The 19,390-nt window shown below is 48.2% G+C and overlaps 1 protein-coding gene across 2 annotated transcripts; it reads right to left on the bottom strand.

Annotated features, from left to right (window-relative positions):
- Positions 1-2,097: 2,097 nt before the first annotated feature.
- Positions 2,098-5,651, bottom strand: LOC121445667 (homeobox protein Rhox5-like). 2 transcript variants are annotated; one of them, XM_041647814.1, is made up of 4 exons: positions 5,418-5,651; positions 4,872-5,224; positions 4,238-4,262; positions 2,098-2,134 (listed from the first exon to the last, which is right to left on the bottom strand). In XM_041647814.1, the coding sequence occupies exons 1-2, from the start codon at positions 5,494-5,496 to the stop codon at positions 4,881-4,883; spliced, it is 423 nt and encodes a 140-aa protein (XP_041503748.1). In that variant the 5' UTR covers positions 5,497-5,651; the 3' UTR covers positions 2,098-2,134; positions 4,238-4,262; positions 4,872-4,880. The 2 variants fall into 2 exon arrangements, 1 of the variants encoding a protein (XP_041503748.1); XR_005973981.1 differs by having other exon boundaries at positions 2,103-2,134; positions 4,217-4,262.
- Positions 5,652-19,390: the final 13,739 nt, after the last annotated feature.

The raw sequence follows: 19,390 nt of genomic DNA, 5'->3' as shown, positions 1-19,390 counted from the left end.
GGAAGACAGAATCGAGGACACCTGTTGTCCCCCCTCACTGGCCCACAGCCATGGACTAAAGGGGTACAACTATGACAGGGAACCCTGATTGCTCTTCGAGCTGATGAGGGAGGGGGACTTGATCGGGGGAGGGGGAGGGAAATGGGAGGCGGTGGCGGGGAGGAGGCAGAAATCCTTAATAAATAAATAAATTTAAAAAGAAAAAAAAAGAGTGCCTGTTGCTTGGCGCCCCCTTGTGGACTAAACAGGACTGAAAAAGTCAAGATGCCTGTGGAGTACCACTTCCGTGTGATTCTGTGTCACAGATGGCACACTGTGGCCTTCTCCAGCTTTTCCTTAACAGGGGATGGTCAGCGCTCGGAAGTGCCTTCTTTGCATAGATAACACTGTTTCCCGGGTTAAACCTCTAATTACAGATAGGGGCTCGGCTTGCCATAGAGCTGATGCTCTTGGATCTTATGGTCTTTTCTAATGGCTGTTGAGCTGGGCTCCGAGGGCATGCTTCATTTGACAGGCACGGGTGCTCCGTCCAGGCTGGAAATGTCCCATTGCCTGCTGCTCCAAAAACCTGGGTGTGGTCCCAGCCAGTTGGAGTAAAGGCTTTCAGGTGGCTACACACTGGGTCTGAGTGGTCATCTCTGGGGGGGGGGGGGGGTCCCTGTAACAGTGTGACCGTAAGACCTGCCGTGTACAACTGTCTAACTGACTAAAGCCAAAGAAACTTTGGAAGCAGTTCTAGGCAAGCCTGGGTCGCTCTTGCCAGGATCTGGGGCGGTCTTGTGAAGTACGTGGGAGCTATGTCAAGAGTGCCTGTTGTCCCCTTGTGGGACTGTCCTAGCTAGGGTGACTACTGCTATGATGAAATACCATGGCCAGAGCAAGTTGGGTGACACAGGGATTTATTAGGCTTCCAGCCCCACATCAGAGTCTACCAGTGAAGGAAGTCGGGACAGGAACTCACACCGGGGCTGAACCTGGAGGCAGGAACGGGGTGCAGAGGTCGTGAAGGGGAGCTGCTTACTGGCTTGCTCCCCATGGGTTGCTTAGCTAGTTTTCTTATAGAACCCAGGGACCACCAGTCCAGGCATGGCACCCCCCACAATGGACCAGACTAGATGGGAACGACAATGTCAAGAGTGTTTTTTCGCGCCCTCACAGACAAAAGGTTTTGAAAGACAAAGTCAAGAGTGACTTTTGCCCCCTCCCGCCATGAACTAAATTGAACAACAGTGTCGAGAGTGTGTGTCACCTCCTCGTGAACTGAATGGGAACAATTTCAAGAATGCCTGTCACCGCTAGTGGACAAAATGTGAATGATAACGCCAAAAGCACTTGTCAATTTGTCCGAGACTAACCGGGAACAGCAATGTTGAGTGCCCAGGACCACGCAGGGGTGGATTTGGAAATCTGGCTCAATCAAGAGCCCAGCTTGGAGTGTAACTGGCCTTAGGCGGGTCGCTGGCTATTCCCACTGCCCTCACCCCACTTTGGACGCATCTACCTCCGGGACTACTGAGCTCATCATCAGAGAACCCACCCACCCCAGTCATTTACAGTACTGGAAAACACATGTGAATAGTGGCAGACTTCAGCCCCATCTGGGAACACACTGATTCTCAGCAGGAGCTTGCCCTGTCCTTCCTTGTATGTACAGCAGTGGGGTGAGTTGAAGGCAGCGGGGGTGACAAGGGGTGGCAATGGAGGATGTGTAGGTCAGTGTGATCCATCACTATATTTGCAGATTTCCTGTGATGTGTAGGGAATACGGAAGACAACTCAATTATGCCACATTATGAAAGGATACCTTTTAGTTATTCTGTTTAAGGGACATTTCTATAATACTAGAATCACTAAGGTATTTACAACAATATTTTAGAGATCGCAAAGGCAATGGAACAAACATATTGAGAATCCGCCTCTTTATTGCTAAAAGAATGGCTGAGAAGTAACGGTGGCTGTGGTCAGCATAGGCAGTTGAGATGTTGGTGGCACAAGAAGAAGCCATTCCCATCTTGCTCCGGGACTAGGGTGACACTGAAATCTTCAGAGGACAGATGTTCTAGGGCCCCAGATGGTGCATTTCTGGTCCTCCTCCCATTTTTCTGTGTGCAATGCTCCTAATCTTAAATTAGTCCTGCACGTGGAAGGATAAGGGACCGCATTAGTACACTAAAAAGCATGCGGATAAAACAAACAAACAAAAAAAACCCAACTGACATTTGGTTGAATTTTTTGGTAGGTACTCGGGATTGAACCTAGGGCTTCAACTATGCCAGGGACAAGTGCTTTATTCCTGAGTTATAGGCTCAACCCAATTTGTGAGATCGTAGAGTCCATACAAAGAAGCCCTTCATTTCATGCTGTTCTAATTCAGTGAGGGACTGAGGGTATAGTAACTGCTCAATGTGTGTGAACTCTGGCTTCCAATCACGGAGCTACAGGGGAAAGGCCAGAAGAACCCTGTTTAGGACGGAAAACACTGCGCCCTTCCTTCAGCAAACCCCAGGGAGCACCAGGAAACGTTTCAGGCTCTGTAGTAGATACTGGCCATTCAGTTTGTATATAGGGTGAGGCAAAGGGCTCTTTCTGAATGCTGCCTCGTTCTCCTGGGCCACTAGAGGGAGCACTTCTCCCTTTTAAGTATGTGGCCTGCAAATTCAGCACTACTCATGGCCAGGAGCTCCACAATAGCAATAGCAATATTAACAAAGAGAACCAACTGTTCCAGGAAGGAAAATGAGGACCACGCTCACATCCAGGACACTTTCACAATGTAGTTCTGATGATGCTCAGAAAGCAGAGCAGGCGAGGTGTGGGACAAGCCTTTTGGAGACATTCATGTTAAGATGTCTGAATTTTAAAACACAGTCCTTCACCTTCTTTGTGGCATGTGGGTCACTCTGCCCTCAGAGGGCCATTGAGAGCACACTAGGTAAACTGAGGGCAGGACAAAGCAGCTTGGCAATTATCAGCTTCTCCATTCCAGGGCTGCTTTGAACTCCTCAGAAAGCGAATGCCGTACTACGCACTGTGCCCTGAGCACCCTGAGCCAAACCTGGCTTAAGCCTGGAGTGTAGCCTTGGGATGTACGTAGCCTTAGGGGCCTGAGAACAGCTGGTGTTCTAGAGACGCGACCTCCCCAGTCTTCAGGGCCTTTCCGTTAGTGAGCACACAAGAGGGAACTCAGAGATACACCTAATGCCATTATCCCTATGCTCCTTTGAATCTTTTACTTTCCTTCTTCCCAGAAGAACTCCTGTACAGCTTGGACTTTCCCCTGCTCTCACGCGACCACTTCTGAGTCCAGTGAGCTGCAAATCCACTTACCTCTGCCCGAGAAAAATGGAAAAAATATTCCAAACTACCACAGGTATGAATTTAACCCACAGTGAGGTTTAGCCCCCACCATCAACCAATCACACAAAACAGTTCTTCATGATGCCTGACAGGGATGAGGAAAACGATCTGATGTCAGAAAGACATTCACTACCAACATAAATGTGTGGGTTTGAGGCGTGCGCGTCTGTCTGCTTTTATTTGAGGCGGGGTCTGATGTGGCCCAGGCTGGCCTTGAACTCCTGATCTTCACCTCCAGGGTCGTGGTATTATGGGTAAACACCATCATATGTGGACTCTTCATATATCAGGAAGACACACCAAGATGTACCAGACAATTTAAATTCAGGTCTGCCATTCACTACTTTGCTTTACCAGCAAGGTAGTGAATTTGAAGCAGCAATGCCAGGAGAAGCAGGCATTGTATGCTCTCCCCATCCCATCACTACAATGGCTGAAGATTTACAAATTCCCTCCTTCCTCTTAGAATTTATGCTTAAATTTACTATCGGAAATAATAACACAGAGCTCATAGATTCATAAATTTGGGTGATTTCTTCTATTTTTGCTTGTGAGCCTAGCCTTTAGCGGCGGAGCCATCTCTCCAGGTCAAACTTAGGGGATTTCTACATCATTCTTTACCCCAATATTATGTAAAGGGCAGTAATATTCTTTTTCCCTTTAGGAAGCCACGTTCTCACATGCTGGGGCTTTCTGACTCCATTTTGTACCCACAGAGTTTAAAGACCCTCCCCAAACCTAGAGACTTCAACAACAGCCCACCAACTCAATATATCTAGGACAAAGGTATTCAAGATCTCAGGTGAGTTTTAGAATGGCTATCCTGCCAAACGGCTTTTTTTTTTTTCAGATTACCGACCTACATTCAGGACTCACTTACACCCATCCATCTTGCGAGATCCTTCCTAAAAGGAAAAACAAACAAACAAACAAAACACATTCAGTATGTGGCCCTGTGGATGAAATTAAAGCAGGCACAGTATATTTCATGTTCATGCTTCAATGTTTGTCCTATCAACCCCTCCTCCTGCCCCCAACAGTGTTTGCAGCATCCACCTTGAGGCTTAATTTACCCTGAGTTCTCCCACCACCACCCGGTACCAACTTAAAGGGGAAGCCAAAAAAATAAAATCATTCATCAAAATACATCATGGTCCAATGTAATTTAAAGACACACAAAGCAATCAAGAGATGAACAGATATAAAATTTCAAGCAAAGGCAGAACTCCAACCTCAGGCTTCTCACTCTGCTCTGGCAAGACCTTGCCTTGCTGCAGTCTAACCGGACTCGTTTAAATACAGCAAGAAAGTAGTTTCCTTCGCGGCTGCCCTAGCTTTCGTCATACCCCAACCCCCATTTGCAGGAGGATAGAGTTGGGCAGTCTAGAGTTGCCAGGTGGCCTTTCTTTCAAGAGGGGATAAGGGGGCCCTGGGAGAGAACCAAGATCACCTTGAACTAACATGTGTTCTCTGAAAACTGCCCACTAGGGGCAAGGTAAGGCGTGTCTGCATACCTTGCTGGCTCAACTGTGCTGGAGAATGGTCTCCCATTGCTCCAGCTGCCGCTGGGTGAACCGAAGTTGGTGGCGGGCCATTGACCTCTCCGGAGGCTTTAGGCTTTTCTGGCTCTCCGTACCCTCAGCAACCAGCTCCATTTGCTCTTGCTCCACGCCACTTCCGCTGGTGCCACCATTCTTCTTCCCATCACCCACAGGACCTGGAGCATCAGGACCAAAGGGGCCTCCTTTTTCTCCTTTTAATTCTTCTCCTTCACTGTCTGCTCCCACTCCTCCCACTCCAGGTTGGCCCCGTACACCTTTCTTCTCTCTCCCCTCTCCAGCCTGAAAGATCATCTGTGCGTTCATATCTGCAAAAGAGGAAACAGCCAGAGAAAGCTCAGGGCATCAGGGCTCAGTGTGCACGAAAAGGAGAGACAAAGCACTGAAGAGCTATGTATAAAGTGAGCTGACGGTGGGTGCTGTTGCTTCGCTCATTCCCTTCTGCCAGGGATATTTGCTTCCCGGCGATCACTAAAACACCAATTCCATACCGGTACTGACCCTGCTGCTCTTCCTGGTCCTCCTTGACTCCCAGGCAGAGTAAGCAGGTGATGGCCCGACTGCAGCCTTGAGATGCCATACTCTGATGAGTCGATGAGGACGTACGCTCCTGCTGATGCTGGTGTCCGGGGACCAGAATGAGAGAGCTGCGCTCCTCAACCTGAAAGGGCTCTCCTCAGGCCCAATTTAGTTTCCAATGTATCCAGTCCTAGGCTTGTTGGCTCTGCTTTCTGCTCCCCGGTGGTTCCTGTGGGTTGAGCCTTCGAGGCACAGAGGGCAGCGGGCAGCTTAGGGGTGTAATGAGCACGACGTGCCTGCAAGAAGGGGACAGCATGCGGGTATGTGGGTGTGCAAAACCTGAGACGCCAGGTCACAGCTCAGCGGACAGCTCTGACTTTGGTAAAATATGCAGCGAGGCATAAAGGTCTCCAGAGGTCACACCGGGTATTTCTTTGCCTCCCGTTAATTCAGACAGTTCAGTACCAGCTCTTTCCTGGCGAGATAGCTCACCAAGACTAGAGCAATCCTCTGACCCAACACCTGAAGGCCTAAGTTCTGTTCACACACGCCGATGGCCACATAGAAAAGTGACTTAGCTGTTTTGTTTCATTTTGTTTTGTTGGGGTTTCTAGACAGGGTTTCTCTGTGTGTAGCCCTGACTGGCCTGGAACTCGCTCTGTAGGCCAGGTTGGCCTCAAACTCAAAGATGCCTCGCCTCCTCCCCCCACCCCCCGCCCCTGCCCAGTGCAGGGTGGCGTGCGCCACCGCCACCAACACCCGCCTCAAAGGTGGCTCTTTAACAATCCGTTTAAAACCCAGTATTCCCCTGGAGAGAAGCGGGGGGGGGGGGGGGGCAGATGGTGCCCATCCCTGGCTCATTCTGCGACCCTTCACCATGCCTCCCCCAGCACATGGGCCTGGAGGCTGGATGATTCTCTTTATGGTTCCTCTTTTCCAGCTGGGACTGCAGTAGCAATCTTGCAGGCTAGACAGAAGGATGAGATGATGAACAGTGGGGAGCTTGCGCAAGTAGCTGCAGCTTCAGTAGAGGCAGGGGAAAAAAAGAAAGGGAAGAAGTGGGGGGGGGGCATAATCACTCACAACTAACAACAGAAACCACGAGGACAGTGGCCCTAGAAGTAGGGACCCAAAAACGTGACCACCAGCAAGAGCAGCCAATCCCTGAGGACATAAAGGGTCTTCGGAACACACAGCTTCCCCACCGCCATACCAGCGTTCACCTGATCACAGCGGTGGGCACTGGAGAATAAGCTCCAAGAAGATCATTACGCACCGCCTGTGGGCACAGTAAGCAGATTGCATTGCCTGGTGACCAGTTCGCAGGGAGCATGTGCTAGTCCAGCACAGGGTTGAACTCTATACGGGTCCCTCTCCCCCTGAAACAGAAGCACCTGCAGGGCTCCAGGCTGCCCGGCCCCCTTCTCTAGGAGTTCGGAGCCTGGGTCAGAGTGAGCGCCTTGTCAGCTGGGAATGAAGGCGCTCTCGTCTGTGCTCTGCTGAATCAAGTTGGAGATTTGAGCTGAGGATGATGTTATACCCTTACGAACCCTGCACTCTGGACATAGAAACAGGAAGTGCTAAAGGCCAGCCTGAGGTACACGAGACCCTGGAAACAAATAAGAAAGCCATCGCATCGAACTCACAGAGATCCGCCTGCCTCTGCCTCCCGAGTGCCTCGAAAAATCAAAAAAAAAAAGTCATCGCATGCCTTTGCAAAACTGCACTCCTTCCTCTGTGGGAGTCTGTCAGAGGCGTTATTGTGTATCGTCCTGGAGCCGATCTAACAGATTTTCTTTCCTGGCTCTGGAATGACTGTGTTTTGTCCTGGTAGTTTTGTTACTGGGGAATGGAGCTCCATTTGGGCCATATCTACCTGTGATGATTCAAAGTACTTTCCCATTTCCTTATGCAGAGGTGACTAATCATAGATCCTTACACTCAAAGGTGGCTATGTGAAGCTGTAGAAAATCATGAGTTAGAAGGAGAGAGAGCACGAGCAAGGAACTCAGGACTGCGAGGGGTGCACCCACACACTGAGACAATGGGGATGTTCTTCTGGGAACTCATCAAGGCCAGCTGGCCTGGGTCTGGAAAAGCCTGGGATAAAACCGGACTCGCTGAACATAGCAGACAATGAGGACTACTGAGAACTCAAGAACAATGGCAATGGGTTTCTGATCCTACTGCACGCACTGGCTTTGGGGGGAGCCTAGGCAGTTTGGATGCTCAACTTACTAGACCTGGATGGAGGTGGGGGTTCCTTGGACTTCCCACAGGACAGGGAACCCTGATTGCTTTTCGGGCTGAGGTGGGGGGGACTTAATTGGGGGGAGGGAGAGGGAAATGGGAGGCGGGGTGGCGGGGAAGAGACAGAAATCTTTAATAAATAAATAAATTTAAAAAAAAGAAAATCATGAGTTATATAAAAAGCTGTTTGGGGGAAAAAAAAAAGCAAACCGGGGGGAGAACATCGGGATGATGCTATCAGCTAAGCCGCTCACGCCCTCCTGGGAATGCAGCGATGGAAGAAGCCTTTTTAGATCAGCAGAGCAACACAGCCAGCCCCTGAGGCTGTTTCCCAAGCCACAGCCTGGGATCAGAGAGAGGCCTGGCTCAGAAAACAAGATAAGAACTCTGTGTTCTCAGACGGGCAACGCAACGCCAGCTGGGGAAGCAGGAAGCTGAAGGTTGCTGAGCTGCCTCACTCCTCCCTCAGTTTACCTAGTGTACTCAGTAGCAGTATGAGGGCAGAGTGACTCTTATGTCACAAATAAAGGAAGCAGCAATGTTCTCACCTACTCTTGAGCCTTTCCACACGGGTATTTCCGAAAGGCTTCCCAAAGACATCTGGCCAAACTATTTTAACATCCTTAAAGCTAAATCAGAAAACCAGTAGGTGGAGGTGTGGGGATCTGGGACTATATCTCAGAAGTTGAGTGCTTGCCTAGAATTTTATTCATTAGGCCTTGGGTTCAATCACAAGCACCAGCACACACACTACAACTCACACACACGCACTATCAGAGGCTACTGAGTACCAGCCTTAGAGCTCCCTCAGAACAGGATGTCTACAGCCAGAGAAAACTGGCTGGGAAAAGGGATCTAAAGGGTAGAAAAAACCGACTCAAGCACCTTTCTTCTGCAGGTTAAGTTATTCCTTGGGCGAGGAAGAAAAAAGGAACGTTCTCCATAAGGTTTTCAGTTTATAGAGGCGTACAGACAAGTTAGCAGTTCCACAGGCGGGTGACAACAGCATCAAACACGCATTTTAGAGTCCCAGAGGCAGGTAAGGGAGGCTTCTTACATCTCAGAGTGGGGTAGTGGCTGTGAAGCTCCTGGCAGATATCAGGAGGATTAGTTAAGAATGGGACTTTAAATTACAAATTCTAAAATACAGAATTCTAAGGCGTTCTCGCGCACTAACTACAGTCTTTAACTGTAACTAGGAGTTTATGGTTGATAATTGTAGGAAAATGCAGCAGCGCTGCTGTGCTTTCTAAACATTTCCACTTCCCTGGCAGCTGGGAACTCACCTTTGGTAGCCATAGCAACCTGTGGGCCTGGGAGGAAGGCAAGATGCTTGATTTGTACCTAGCTGCCTGAGAAAAATAAGAAAAAAAAAAAAAAAAAAAAAACCTCTTTAAAGATTTTGCTTTCAGCTCCAGCAGGGTACCTGCCAGTACCCAGTGAGAATTTCTTTCCCTGAGGCTGGGTTAGTGACTCAAGCCTTTTTCATGTATCTCTAGGGGTAAAAACAGAAACAGTTAATTTTCCTGAGCTATGATCTTACGTTAATTGAAACCAAGGTGAAGAATAAATACAGACTATTAGTAGCTTGTTGGGTTAGAGCAAAAGGCCAGTAGATTCCTCCACCTTCCTGAGTCTGCTGCTAGAGAATTCAGGCCCACCCAGACTCTCTTGTCAGGAGAGCAGACATACTGTCTCTCCTGTTCAGTGCCTCCTCTTTGGGGCTCCTTTCCTGTCAACGAGTCCTGTCAATAAGGGTAATTGTGGGGACTAACTTAGCAGATTTGACTATTAGAACAAAGCTTTGGCTGAGTGATTGCTTTCACACCAGGGCTTCACGGTGTGAGAGAGGGGATCCAGGTGCCCACACAGGAAGAAATTATCTCAACAAATGATTTACATACTGCTGGGATATTATAGAAGGAGAGAAACAGCATGATTCCACAGGATTTCTACAGAATTGACAGTAACTTATCCAAAAGACAGGCGTTCCCAGACATCTGCAAACTGGGATCTCCACCAGATTACATTCCTGCGCATTTGTCTCTTGGTCTGCCAGCTGTACTTTTGCTGTGCAGACTTGTGGGATTGTGGCAATTCACCATAACCCACACACCACAGCACACACACACACACACACACACACACACACACACACACACACACCCAGTACTGAAGTCAAGGGCCTAAGCCCAGCCCATAGCACGTTTATCTCCCTGAGGTATTGGTTATGTTTTCCACTCTGACCACTGCTAACCCGGGATCTTCTGAACATGCATACACCATTGCCCTGGATTTTTCAGACAACATACTTACAAAGACAAAAGATGCCAATTAGTAGCATAATAGAGAGAACGAAGTATCATGCAGTAAGAGGAAGCCTAGGGGAAAGCCCAAATGGATGATCTTATGGAAACCTCATCAAGTAGGATAGTGAGAAGATGGAATAGTTTGGCAGGTCTTACTTGTATTTGGAGAGTAGGTTCCTCTCCACATCAATGACCTGAAGCAATTCATTAGCTACACTGAATTCTCTCCTGAAAGAAAGCAGTGCAATTTTTAGGAACCAGATGCAGCAGCCAAGAGGGCCGAAGGTACAAAGAGTCCAGGTAACCAAAATGATTGAATTGTATATGGAAGAATAGGCCAGTCCCCTGTGCTGGAGAGTTCAGTAGGAGGTGGGGTATTCCAGGCAGGAGGACCCTGTAATGGGTAGGGACTGAAGGATGCAGAGAGAAGCTGGCAGCCATTCTCCACTTCCACATGTTAAATGGGCACCTCAGCCTTTTGTTTCAGGTTTGGAACTGAACAAAACTAGTAAAATTGAACGAGACAAAATACTAAGTCTATTCTAAGCCGTGAACACAGTTGATACCAACTGAGGTTTTTTTTTGTTTTTTTCTTTTTTTTTTTTTTAAAGACTGTGTATCATAGCTTCAGCTGTCAACTTACGCACCTAGGAAGAGGGATTCTCGACTGGGAAATTGCCTCCATCATATTTGCCTGCTGGCAGTCTGTAGGGGCATTTTCCTGGCTGGTAATTGAAGTGGGAGGGTCCAGCCCACCATGGAAAGAACCATTCCTAGACAAGTGAGCCTGAATTCTACAAGAAAGGTAGATGACATATTAGACAGGGTATGGGGCAGACGGAAGGAAAACAGACCTGAAGAGAATCATATTTCATTGTGTACACATAGGAAACTGTCAAGAATAAAGGAACTTTTAAAAAATGAAGGTGTTGCTGCCCTTAGCTGTCAGGAACATATGCATTAAAGCTACTTTAATATTTCATCTTATCCCCCATCTGAATGGCTAAGATTAAGGAAAAAAAGCAAAGGAGGGTTGGGAAATGAGGGATCCCAATGCTCTGTTGGTGGAAATGAAAATTGGGGCAGCCCCTGTAGAATTGGTGTGCCCACTCTTCACAAAAGTAGAAATTGGTCTACCATACAACCCAGCTACACCACTCCTGGGCATGTATCCCAAGAACTCCATTTCCCACCACAGAGACACGCACATCAGCGTTCATGGCTGTTCCATTAACAATAGTTACAATATGGAAGCAGCAGAGATGTCCATTAACTAATGAATGGACGCTGAAAATATACTATGCAGCACGCCGCTACTGCCAGCAGAAGAGACGACTGCAACAGGATCCTTCTCAGAACACCCTTTATTGGAGCACTTACACTTGAGGTTTGAAAGAGGCAAGAAGACCCCGTCCCCGTGGAAGCAGAAGAATATATACGGTGCCAGACAAAGCCCTGACGTGTCATCAACCCAATGGCTCAGGCCAGAATGGAGCGATAAACGTGTTAAATAATGATTGGCCAGATCAGATGGCCAGATCGAAAGACTCCCCGCGCTGGAGGGGGGAGCTTGTGCGCATGCGCACAAGTTCTCTCAAGTTTGACGTGGAACAGCAAGCGGCGCCCAGGCTCCGTGCCCACGACATGACAGCGCCATGGTGCGCGCTACATCTGACAGCGCCATGGTGCGCGCTACATCTCCCCCTTTTATATTTTAAAGCAGAAACCCGATCTAGTTTGAGACCTCATGATGTCCCCAACGATCAAGGGTTAGGGTGCGCTGTGCGCGTCATGCTGTGTATCCTCTCATGTGCAATGGCAGCAAGGCCTATGAGGTGCAAGGACTACCAGCACGTTTAAAAAACATTGAGAACTGGGTGTGCCTGTCCCAGTGCAATGTCTCTATCGACTTGGGGTGCGGAGGCCACATCCAGTTATAGGTCATGCTTGAGGCTAGCCAGCCAGACCTGAGGGGAGATGCCATGTTCGAGGGCGGCAAGGGCCTGGACTATAATTGCTTTGTTCCGAGCTTGCCGTGCACGAAATCGGCGCAGAAGCCAAAGGCAGAGAAACACGCCGAGGCAACATATGGCACCGAATACGCCAACCCCCACCCACTCCTTAAAGAAAGAAAAAGCGGATTGCAGCCAATCAGTAAATTGTCCAAGGGTTATGGGCTGTATACGAGTATCGTTCAAGGTAGCAATCTGTAACAGCTGGTCCTGGATCAGGTTCTCCGCTTCCTTGGACCAGTTGCCGGCAAAGAATTCGCCTAGGATCTTTGATTCATTTCTGGAATTATCAAAAGAAAGTGGGGTTATGCATACATGCTTTTGATACGAAATGCAACCCATTTGAACCAAATCAGCCAAATCATTAATTTGACTTTGTAAAAAATCAATTCTTTGATTAGCTGCCACTATGCCTGACAGCATGTGTCTATTTATTCTGCTTTGAGTATCCAGCACTGTAGCGGCCTCTGCAACCACATTATTAATGGTATCTGCAGTTTGTACTTGATTGGTCATAGCCACTGCTGCGGTAACCGCGGCAGCCGCTGACACTGCTATCGCTGTTACTATAGCGACGGTGAGTCCAAAATCCCTTTGTTCTCGTAAAAGAGTAACGAGTGGGAATGCATCAGGATCCGTTTTAACAGGAACTGGCACGAATGTTGGTATCCTCATAACCACTACAAGGTTCCATGAAGCATTCCAGCATTGAGCTAGAAAGCAATCGGTACTCCTGCAATCTACCTCTTGGGTAGCATTAGTAATATTAGTTAGCAGAAACACAAAAGGAGAAGGCACACACACTGGTGCTGCCGCCAAGGTAGTATTGGCCAGCTCCTCCTCCTGAAGTACACGAAGTCGCCTACCAAGGGATGTTTCGGTTACTATACCAGAAACATTAATCAGCCGGGCGGTGAGCTTTTGGATTTGGGCTAAGGCGGAAATGTCTGCTGTTGCTCCTGCCTCATTGGAAACCAACCATTGATACCAGGACCACCCATCCCCTATGGTTGAACTTTTGTTTGACTGATTATAAAAATATCTCTTCATAGACGGAGAAAGGGAGAATCCCTGTGAAATCTGTAACTCCTCCCATGTCCTGCCCTGACAGGCAGTATAGGTGGGAGGGAAAGAAAAATCTGGGACACAATGTGGGGATGCTTTAAATTCAGTGCTATTATAATCTCTAAGAGAGGGATCTTTCATAGGCACCAACAATGTGGTATTCATAGCCAAGGTGGTAACGTTAACTGAAGTTGCATTACTGGATGTACCACCGCCTGATTGGGCACCCTGAACAATCTGATTTAAAGCTGATGCCAATATGCCTATATTCACCTGACTATAAAGCAAGGGATCCATCCAATTAACCAAATTCTTTTGTTTTAACAGAATGCATGGGGTTTTATGTTCCAGGGAAAAACAAAAGGTCCCATGAAGCACAACTTTAGTTGAATTAAATCGTTCTATCTTATCATCTCTTGGGACCATACAAGGGGCTTCCATATCACATGAGGTGGAAATCAAGGTGGGAATAATAGAGGAATTAGCGTGAACAGGCATAGGTATTGGCCATGCCCTGGTTACTGCCCACAGTTGCGTCATTTTCATCTGTATCATTGGCGTCCACAGGAGGAGAATCAGCACCACGAGAGTCGTCTTCATTGTCCTGTATCCGTTTCAGCTCTAGTGTCAGTCTTGCCGGGACCCAAACCGGTTGTTCCTGGCCCTGCGGAAAAATACAAACAGCTCCCCTGGATCTAGCAATCACTGGATCCGGGCCACACCATGTGTTATTTAACACATCTTTCCACTTTACTTCAACGTTTTCGGTGGGTAGAGCCCCAGCATGTCGGCTGGCCGCTGATCGTCCCTGATCATCAAGGTTTAAAAAATTCAGAGTGAAAGTAGCTAGGGATATGGCATTCTTGGGTGAATAGCCCTGGGCTACTCCCCCTTTTTGTTTTTGTAACATTTCCTTTAACGAGCGATTAGCCCGTTCTACAATGCCTTGCCCTTGTGGATTGTACGGCAGGCCAGTGTGATGGCAAACACCCATCTGAGAGCAAAACTGCTGAAAGGTTTTGGAGGCATACGCAGGACCATTATCAGTTTTTAAGTGTTTGGGTTTACCCCAAGCGGCCCATGCCTCCAGGCAATGAGTTATAACATTAACCACCTTTTCACCTGTAAAGGGTGATGCATGGATCACACCAGAACAAGTATCGACTGATACATGCACGTATTGCATACGACCAAAACTAGGTACATGGGTGACATCCATTTGCCAGAGGTCACCTGGCAGCAGGCCTTTTGGATTGACTCCAACATGTGGGGGGTGGTTAAAAGGGACACAGGCCTGGCAAGATTTAACTATGTCCCTAGCCGCTTGTCTAGGAATTTTAAATTTAAGTGTTAGTGTTCTGGCGGGCACATGATATAACTCGTGAAATTGGCGTGCTGCTGAAAAAGGAGATGATGTTATCATTGGAAAAGCTCGGGTGGCTTCGTCGGTGCGAGCATTGGCCTCTGCAGCACACACCTGGCAGCAGTGTGTGCGCTCGTATATGAGCCATGTGAAAAGGATGCGACCTCTTTCTAATAGTATCACGTATGGACAACAAAATGGAGACCACGGGGCTCCTGTCAGAGATCATTGCAGAAGATTCAAGTTGATTTATAGCATTGACCACATAATGGGAATCTGAGTAAATATTAAGAGGACCTGTAAAGGTGAGAAACACCTCCAGAACCATTTGACACTCTACTAGTTGTGGCCTATTTGGCTCAAAATGTTTAATGACTGTCTCCCCTCCCTGGACAACATAGGCTCCCACACCAGAACTTGACCCATCAGTATATACAGTGACTGCATTATCCAAGGGGCAAGGCTTGGTCACCTTAGGAAAAATAACTGGATGATTCATGACAAAATGTAACAGTTTATCGGATGGATAATGATTATCAAACCTTCCAGAAAATGCACAGACAAGAACAGCCCAATCATCTAGTGTTGCACTCAAGACTTGTATTTGTTTAGGGGAATATGGCTGGATCAACAACTGTGGTTGCATAGCAAAATGTGTTAAAGACATCTTTATACCCATCATGGCAATAGACACCACAGCCGTGGGATAATACTCAATTGTTTTGCGGATGGAGGCATGAGCATGTATCCATAACAAAGGCCCATCTTGCCAAAGGACAGCTGTGGGTGCTGACTTAGTATGCAAAACACACAACACTAATTGTTTATTTGCATCATATCGTCTTAACTGTGCATTCTGAATGGCCTGTTCAACCCTCACCAAGGCCTCTCTTGCATCCTGTGTCAGCATTCGAGGGGACGTCACTCTTGGGTCTCCCTCCAAAATTTTAAATAGGGGTCTCAACTCAGCTGTAGTGAGCCGAAGGTACGGCCGAAGCCAGTTGATATCACCTAGCAATCTTTGAAAATCATTAAGTGTTTTAAGATTGTCAAGTCTCAGACTTATTTTCTGCGGTCTTATAGCTTGTGGGGTTGTAATAGCTTCCAGAAATCGTCCCACCTCTTCCTTCTGTACCTTTTCAGGAGCAATTTCCAGCCCACATTTCCTAAGTGCATCAACGGTGGTAGAAAACGCCAAATCAAGCACATCATTAGTAGGGGCAGCTATCAAGATATCATCCATATAATGGCATAATCTCAAATTTGGAAATTTTAAGCACACTGGCTCCAAGGCCTTTTGAACAAACAACTGGCACATGGTAGGACTATTGGCCATTCCTTGGGGCAAAACCCTCCATTGATACCTTGCATCAGGTTGTTCATGACTAACGGATGGAATTGTAAATGCAAACCGAGGACAATCCTCCTTGTTCAAGGGTATCAAGAAAAAGCAATCCTTTATATCAATAATAATGATCGGCCAATCTCTAGGAAGGCTAGAAAGCAAAGGCAATCCCCTTTGCACTGATCCAAATAACTGCATTTGCTGATTAACTGCTCTAAGGTCATGTAGGAGCCTCCATTTCCCTGATTTTTTCTTGATCACAAAAATAGGCGTATTCCAAGGAGATTGAGACATCTCCAGGTGCCCCAGAGCAAGTTGCTCTTTTACCAATTCTTGTGCTGCCTCCAATTTTTCTCTAGAGAGGGGCCACTGAGGGACCCAGACCGGGATGTCAGTGGTCCAGGGTATAGGGATGGCATCCTCAGTGGCCCCTAGGAAAAACCCAGGCCTTGACGTCCAGGACTCATTGAAGGCATAATCGGTTCAGGGGTGCCCTGAAGCCCCTTCCCTAGTCCCTTGCCCGGAACATATCCGGACTGCAGCATTAACTGTTGACTAACATCTGAATACTGTGTAACAAGTTTTATTCTCATCTGACTCAAAACATCTCGCCCCCATAAGGAAATGGGGAGATCAAGCACGAAAGGTTGAAATAGTCCCTTTTGGCCTTCTTCATATGTCCAAGTTAATTCTTTAGCACTGACCTTTGGTGTATTGGCATACCCCAGGCCCTGTAATGTTTGAGATGATAGCTGAAGAGGCCACCGCTTCGGCCAATCCCCTTCTCTAATAATGCTGCGGTCTGCACCTGTGTCCAGCAGTCCTTGAAACGTTTTGCCTTCTATATTAAGGGCTATAATCGGCCTTTGATCTAAACCCATAGACAGACAAACAAGATCTGTGCCAGTGGAACCAAACCCTTGATCCCCTCTATTCATAGCCTTGGCTGGAAAATGGTTATGCAGACTAGGCAAGATCAACATTTGAGCTATGCGATCCCCTGGGGAAATAGCTGTAATGCCCCTTGGGGAGGAACACATGATCTTAACTATGCCGGTATAATCAGGGTCTATAACACCCGGGGTTACTACCAGCCCTCTCAGAGCAGATGATGAACGTCCTAACAGTAAGCCCACAGTGTCTCTAGGCAATGGACCTTTAAAGTCTGACTCAATGGGCTGCACTCCCATTTGTGGTGTCAATACCAGCCTGGTGGCGGCACAGATGTCCAACCCTGCAGAGCCCATGGTTGCCCTTCGGGTTTCTGAGGTGGCTGCTCTGCCTGATCTTGCAATGCCCCATACATTTGAGGGCCCTGGGGACGTGGGCCCCTCTTGCCGTTTTTTGAACCTGGTGGATTAGTAATGGGCCGGCCAGAATCTGATGGATTAGTAATGGGCCGGCCATTGATGTCTTTCACCGACCGGCATTCATTTCCCCAGTGCCTCCCTTTTTTGCATCTCGGACAGAGGCCTGGTTGACGTCCTCCACCTCCCTGCCTCCCTTCTCCATTCGGACATGTTTTTCTTATATGACCCGGCTGGCCACATTTAAAACAGACTCCTGGTCTATTGCCAGACATCCGGGCAGCAGCCAAAACAGCAGCTGCCAGTCCAGAATTAGTCAATGGCCCTCCTATTTCCCTGCAAGCTTTCATCCATGCTTGGAGTCCTTTTCCTTTCCAGGGGGTGATTGCCCTCCTACATTCTTTGGTACATTGTTCATAGACGAGTTGCTCTACTAAAGGCATACACTGGTCCATGTCGCTAAATACTCTTCCTGCTGCCTCCATCATTCGAGCAACAAAGTCTGAAAATGGCTCTGCTGGTCCTTGTATTATCTTGGTTAAATTACCCGACACTTGGCCCCTGTTAGGCAGGGTTTTCCAGGCTCGTATGGCTATTTCATTAATTTGTTGGTAAACCTGAATAGGAAACACGGTCTGATTGTTTATCCACTGTCCTTGACCTAGTAACATGTCTGCCGTCCAGGCAGCATTGCCATTATCTGCATTAATACGGGCCTGTGCATAAGCATAGTCGGTATAAATGGACCTGAAGTACAAGTATTGACCTAAAGTAACACACGCCTTAACAGTACTCATCCAATCGGCAGGTGTCATTGCCGATTGTCCTAGGCGCTCTACAAGTCCGAGCGTGAAGCTCGCAGACACTCCATAAGTCTGTGTGGCCTCAGCCAAGTCCTTCAACTGTTTATAAGCAACCGGCTCATGAAACCTCTGCCCTGTGTTGGGATCCTGAAAGACGGGGAACACAGCAGCCAATCAGCTCCATGTGCCAGGCTTAATGAAGGAAGCCGACGTGGCAGGAGGTGCCGATGGGCCACTCCTGGTACCACTAGCTCTAGGTGAATCATATGGCGGAGGCTTAGTACGCTCCGGACTACACTGTCCCCGTTCATACTGAACTGCAGCTTCCTCTAGATCTTCCTCTAGACCTTCCTCCTCCACCTCTAATTGGTCCTCATCCTCGGAGGACTCATCTATACAAAATTGAGGAAATTCCTCCAAGAGTGGATACCGCGTATCCTCTAGCTCCCTGTCTTTCTCTGGAGCTTTCTCTTCCCTCTTCCGAGAGCTCTTGTCGCTCTCCCTTTTCCGAGAGCTTTTGTCGCCCTCCTTAGGCCTATGTTTTTTGTGTTCTCCTGTCATTTCTTCCTTGGTATCTAGCTCCGACATGCTATCCTGGTAGTCTAAAAGCGCTCTTCGGCCTTCTTTTACTGCCTCGACGCATTTCCCGTCCCGCAAACAGGCTCGTACCAATTTCCATAATGGATGACTTCCCGGCCGAAGCTTACCCTCCGCCTTTGCTGTCTCGAGGGCCCTACCTAGCTTGTTCCAGCAGGGGAGATTGATGTCCCCAGAACCTCCAAACCATGGTGCTACTCGATCCACATCCTCCAAAAACTTTCTTACGGTACCCTCGGAGATTTTTAGATCTCGGTCCCTAAGCAGCCTCTGGATAGGGCGCGAGAAAGGCGCCATGCCAGCGGGTCCAGACGCTACATTTCCCATGCTGTACGTTATCTGCACACCTTATGCACGAGTTGAAATGCCTACCTATCTACACCGGGCTTACTTTCAGTTCACTTACACATTACTCTTGCCGGTCCCAGCAAATACACTCTTGACCGGCTCTATGAAAACGTGGAAAAAAGGCAATGGGTCAGCACCAAGACGACCATACCCCGAATGACAGGGGCTCCCCAGAGCGGATTCACTCCTCCACTCAGCACGTCAGAAGTAATACTCACGGAGAACTCACCAGCGCCGCCGCTCCGAGCGTCTAAGTTCTGAATCCTCCTGCTTCCGCAGGGGTCTCTGCCTGATGCCGTGATGGAAGTCCCGGGGTTCGGCACCACTTGCAGCACGCCGCTACTGCCAGCAGAAGAGACGACTGCAACAGGATCCTTCTCAGAACACCCTTTATTGGAGCACTTACACTTGAGGTTTGAAAGAGGCAAGAAGACCCCGTCCCCGTGGAAGCAGAAGAATATATACGGTGCCAGACAAAGCCCTGACGTGTCATCAACCCAATGGCTCAGGCCAGAATGGAGCGATAAACGTGTTAAATAATGATTGGCCAGATCAG

This window comes from Microtus oregoni, unplaced genomic scaffold, assembly GCF_018167655.1.
Source record: "Microtus oregoni isolate MIOR12 unplaced genomic scaffold, Mior012 000268F_001, whole genome shotgun sequence".
Lineage (NCBI taxonomy): Eukaryota > Metazoa > Chordata > Mammalia > Rodentia > Cricetidae > Microtus > Microtus oregoni.
Note: the sequence above shows the minus strand (reverse complement) of the source record. Positions and strands in the feature narration are given on the sequence as shown.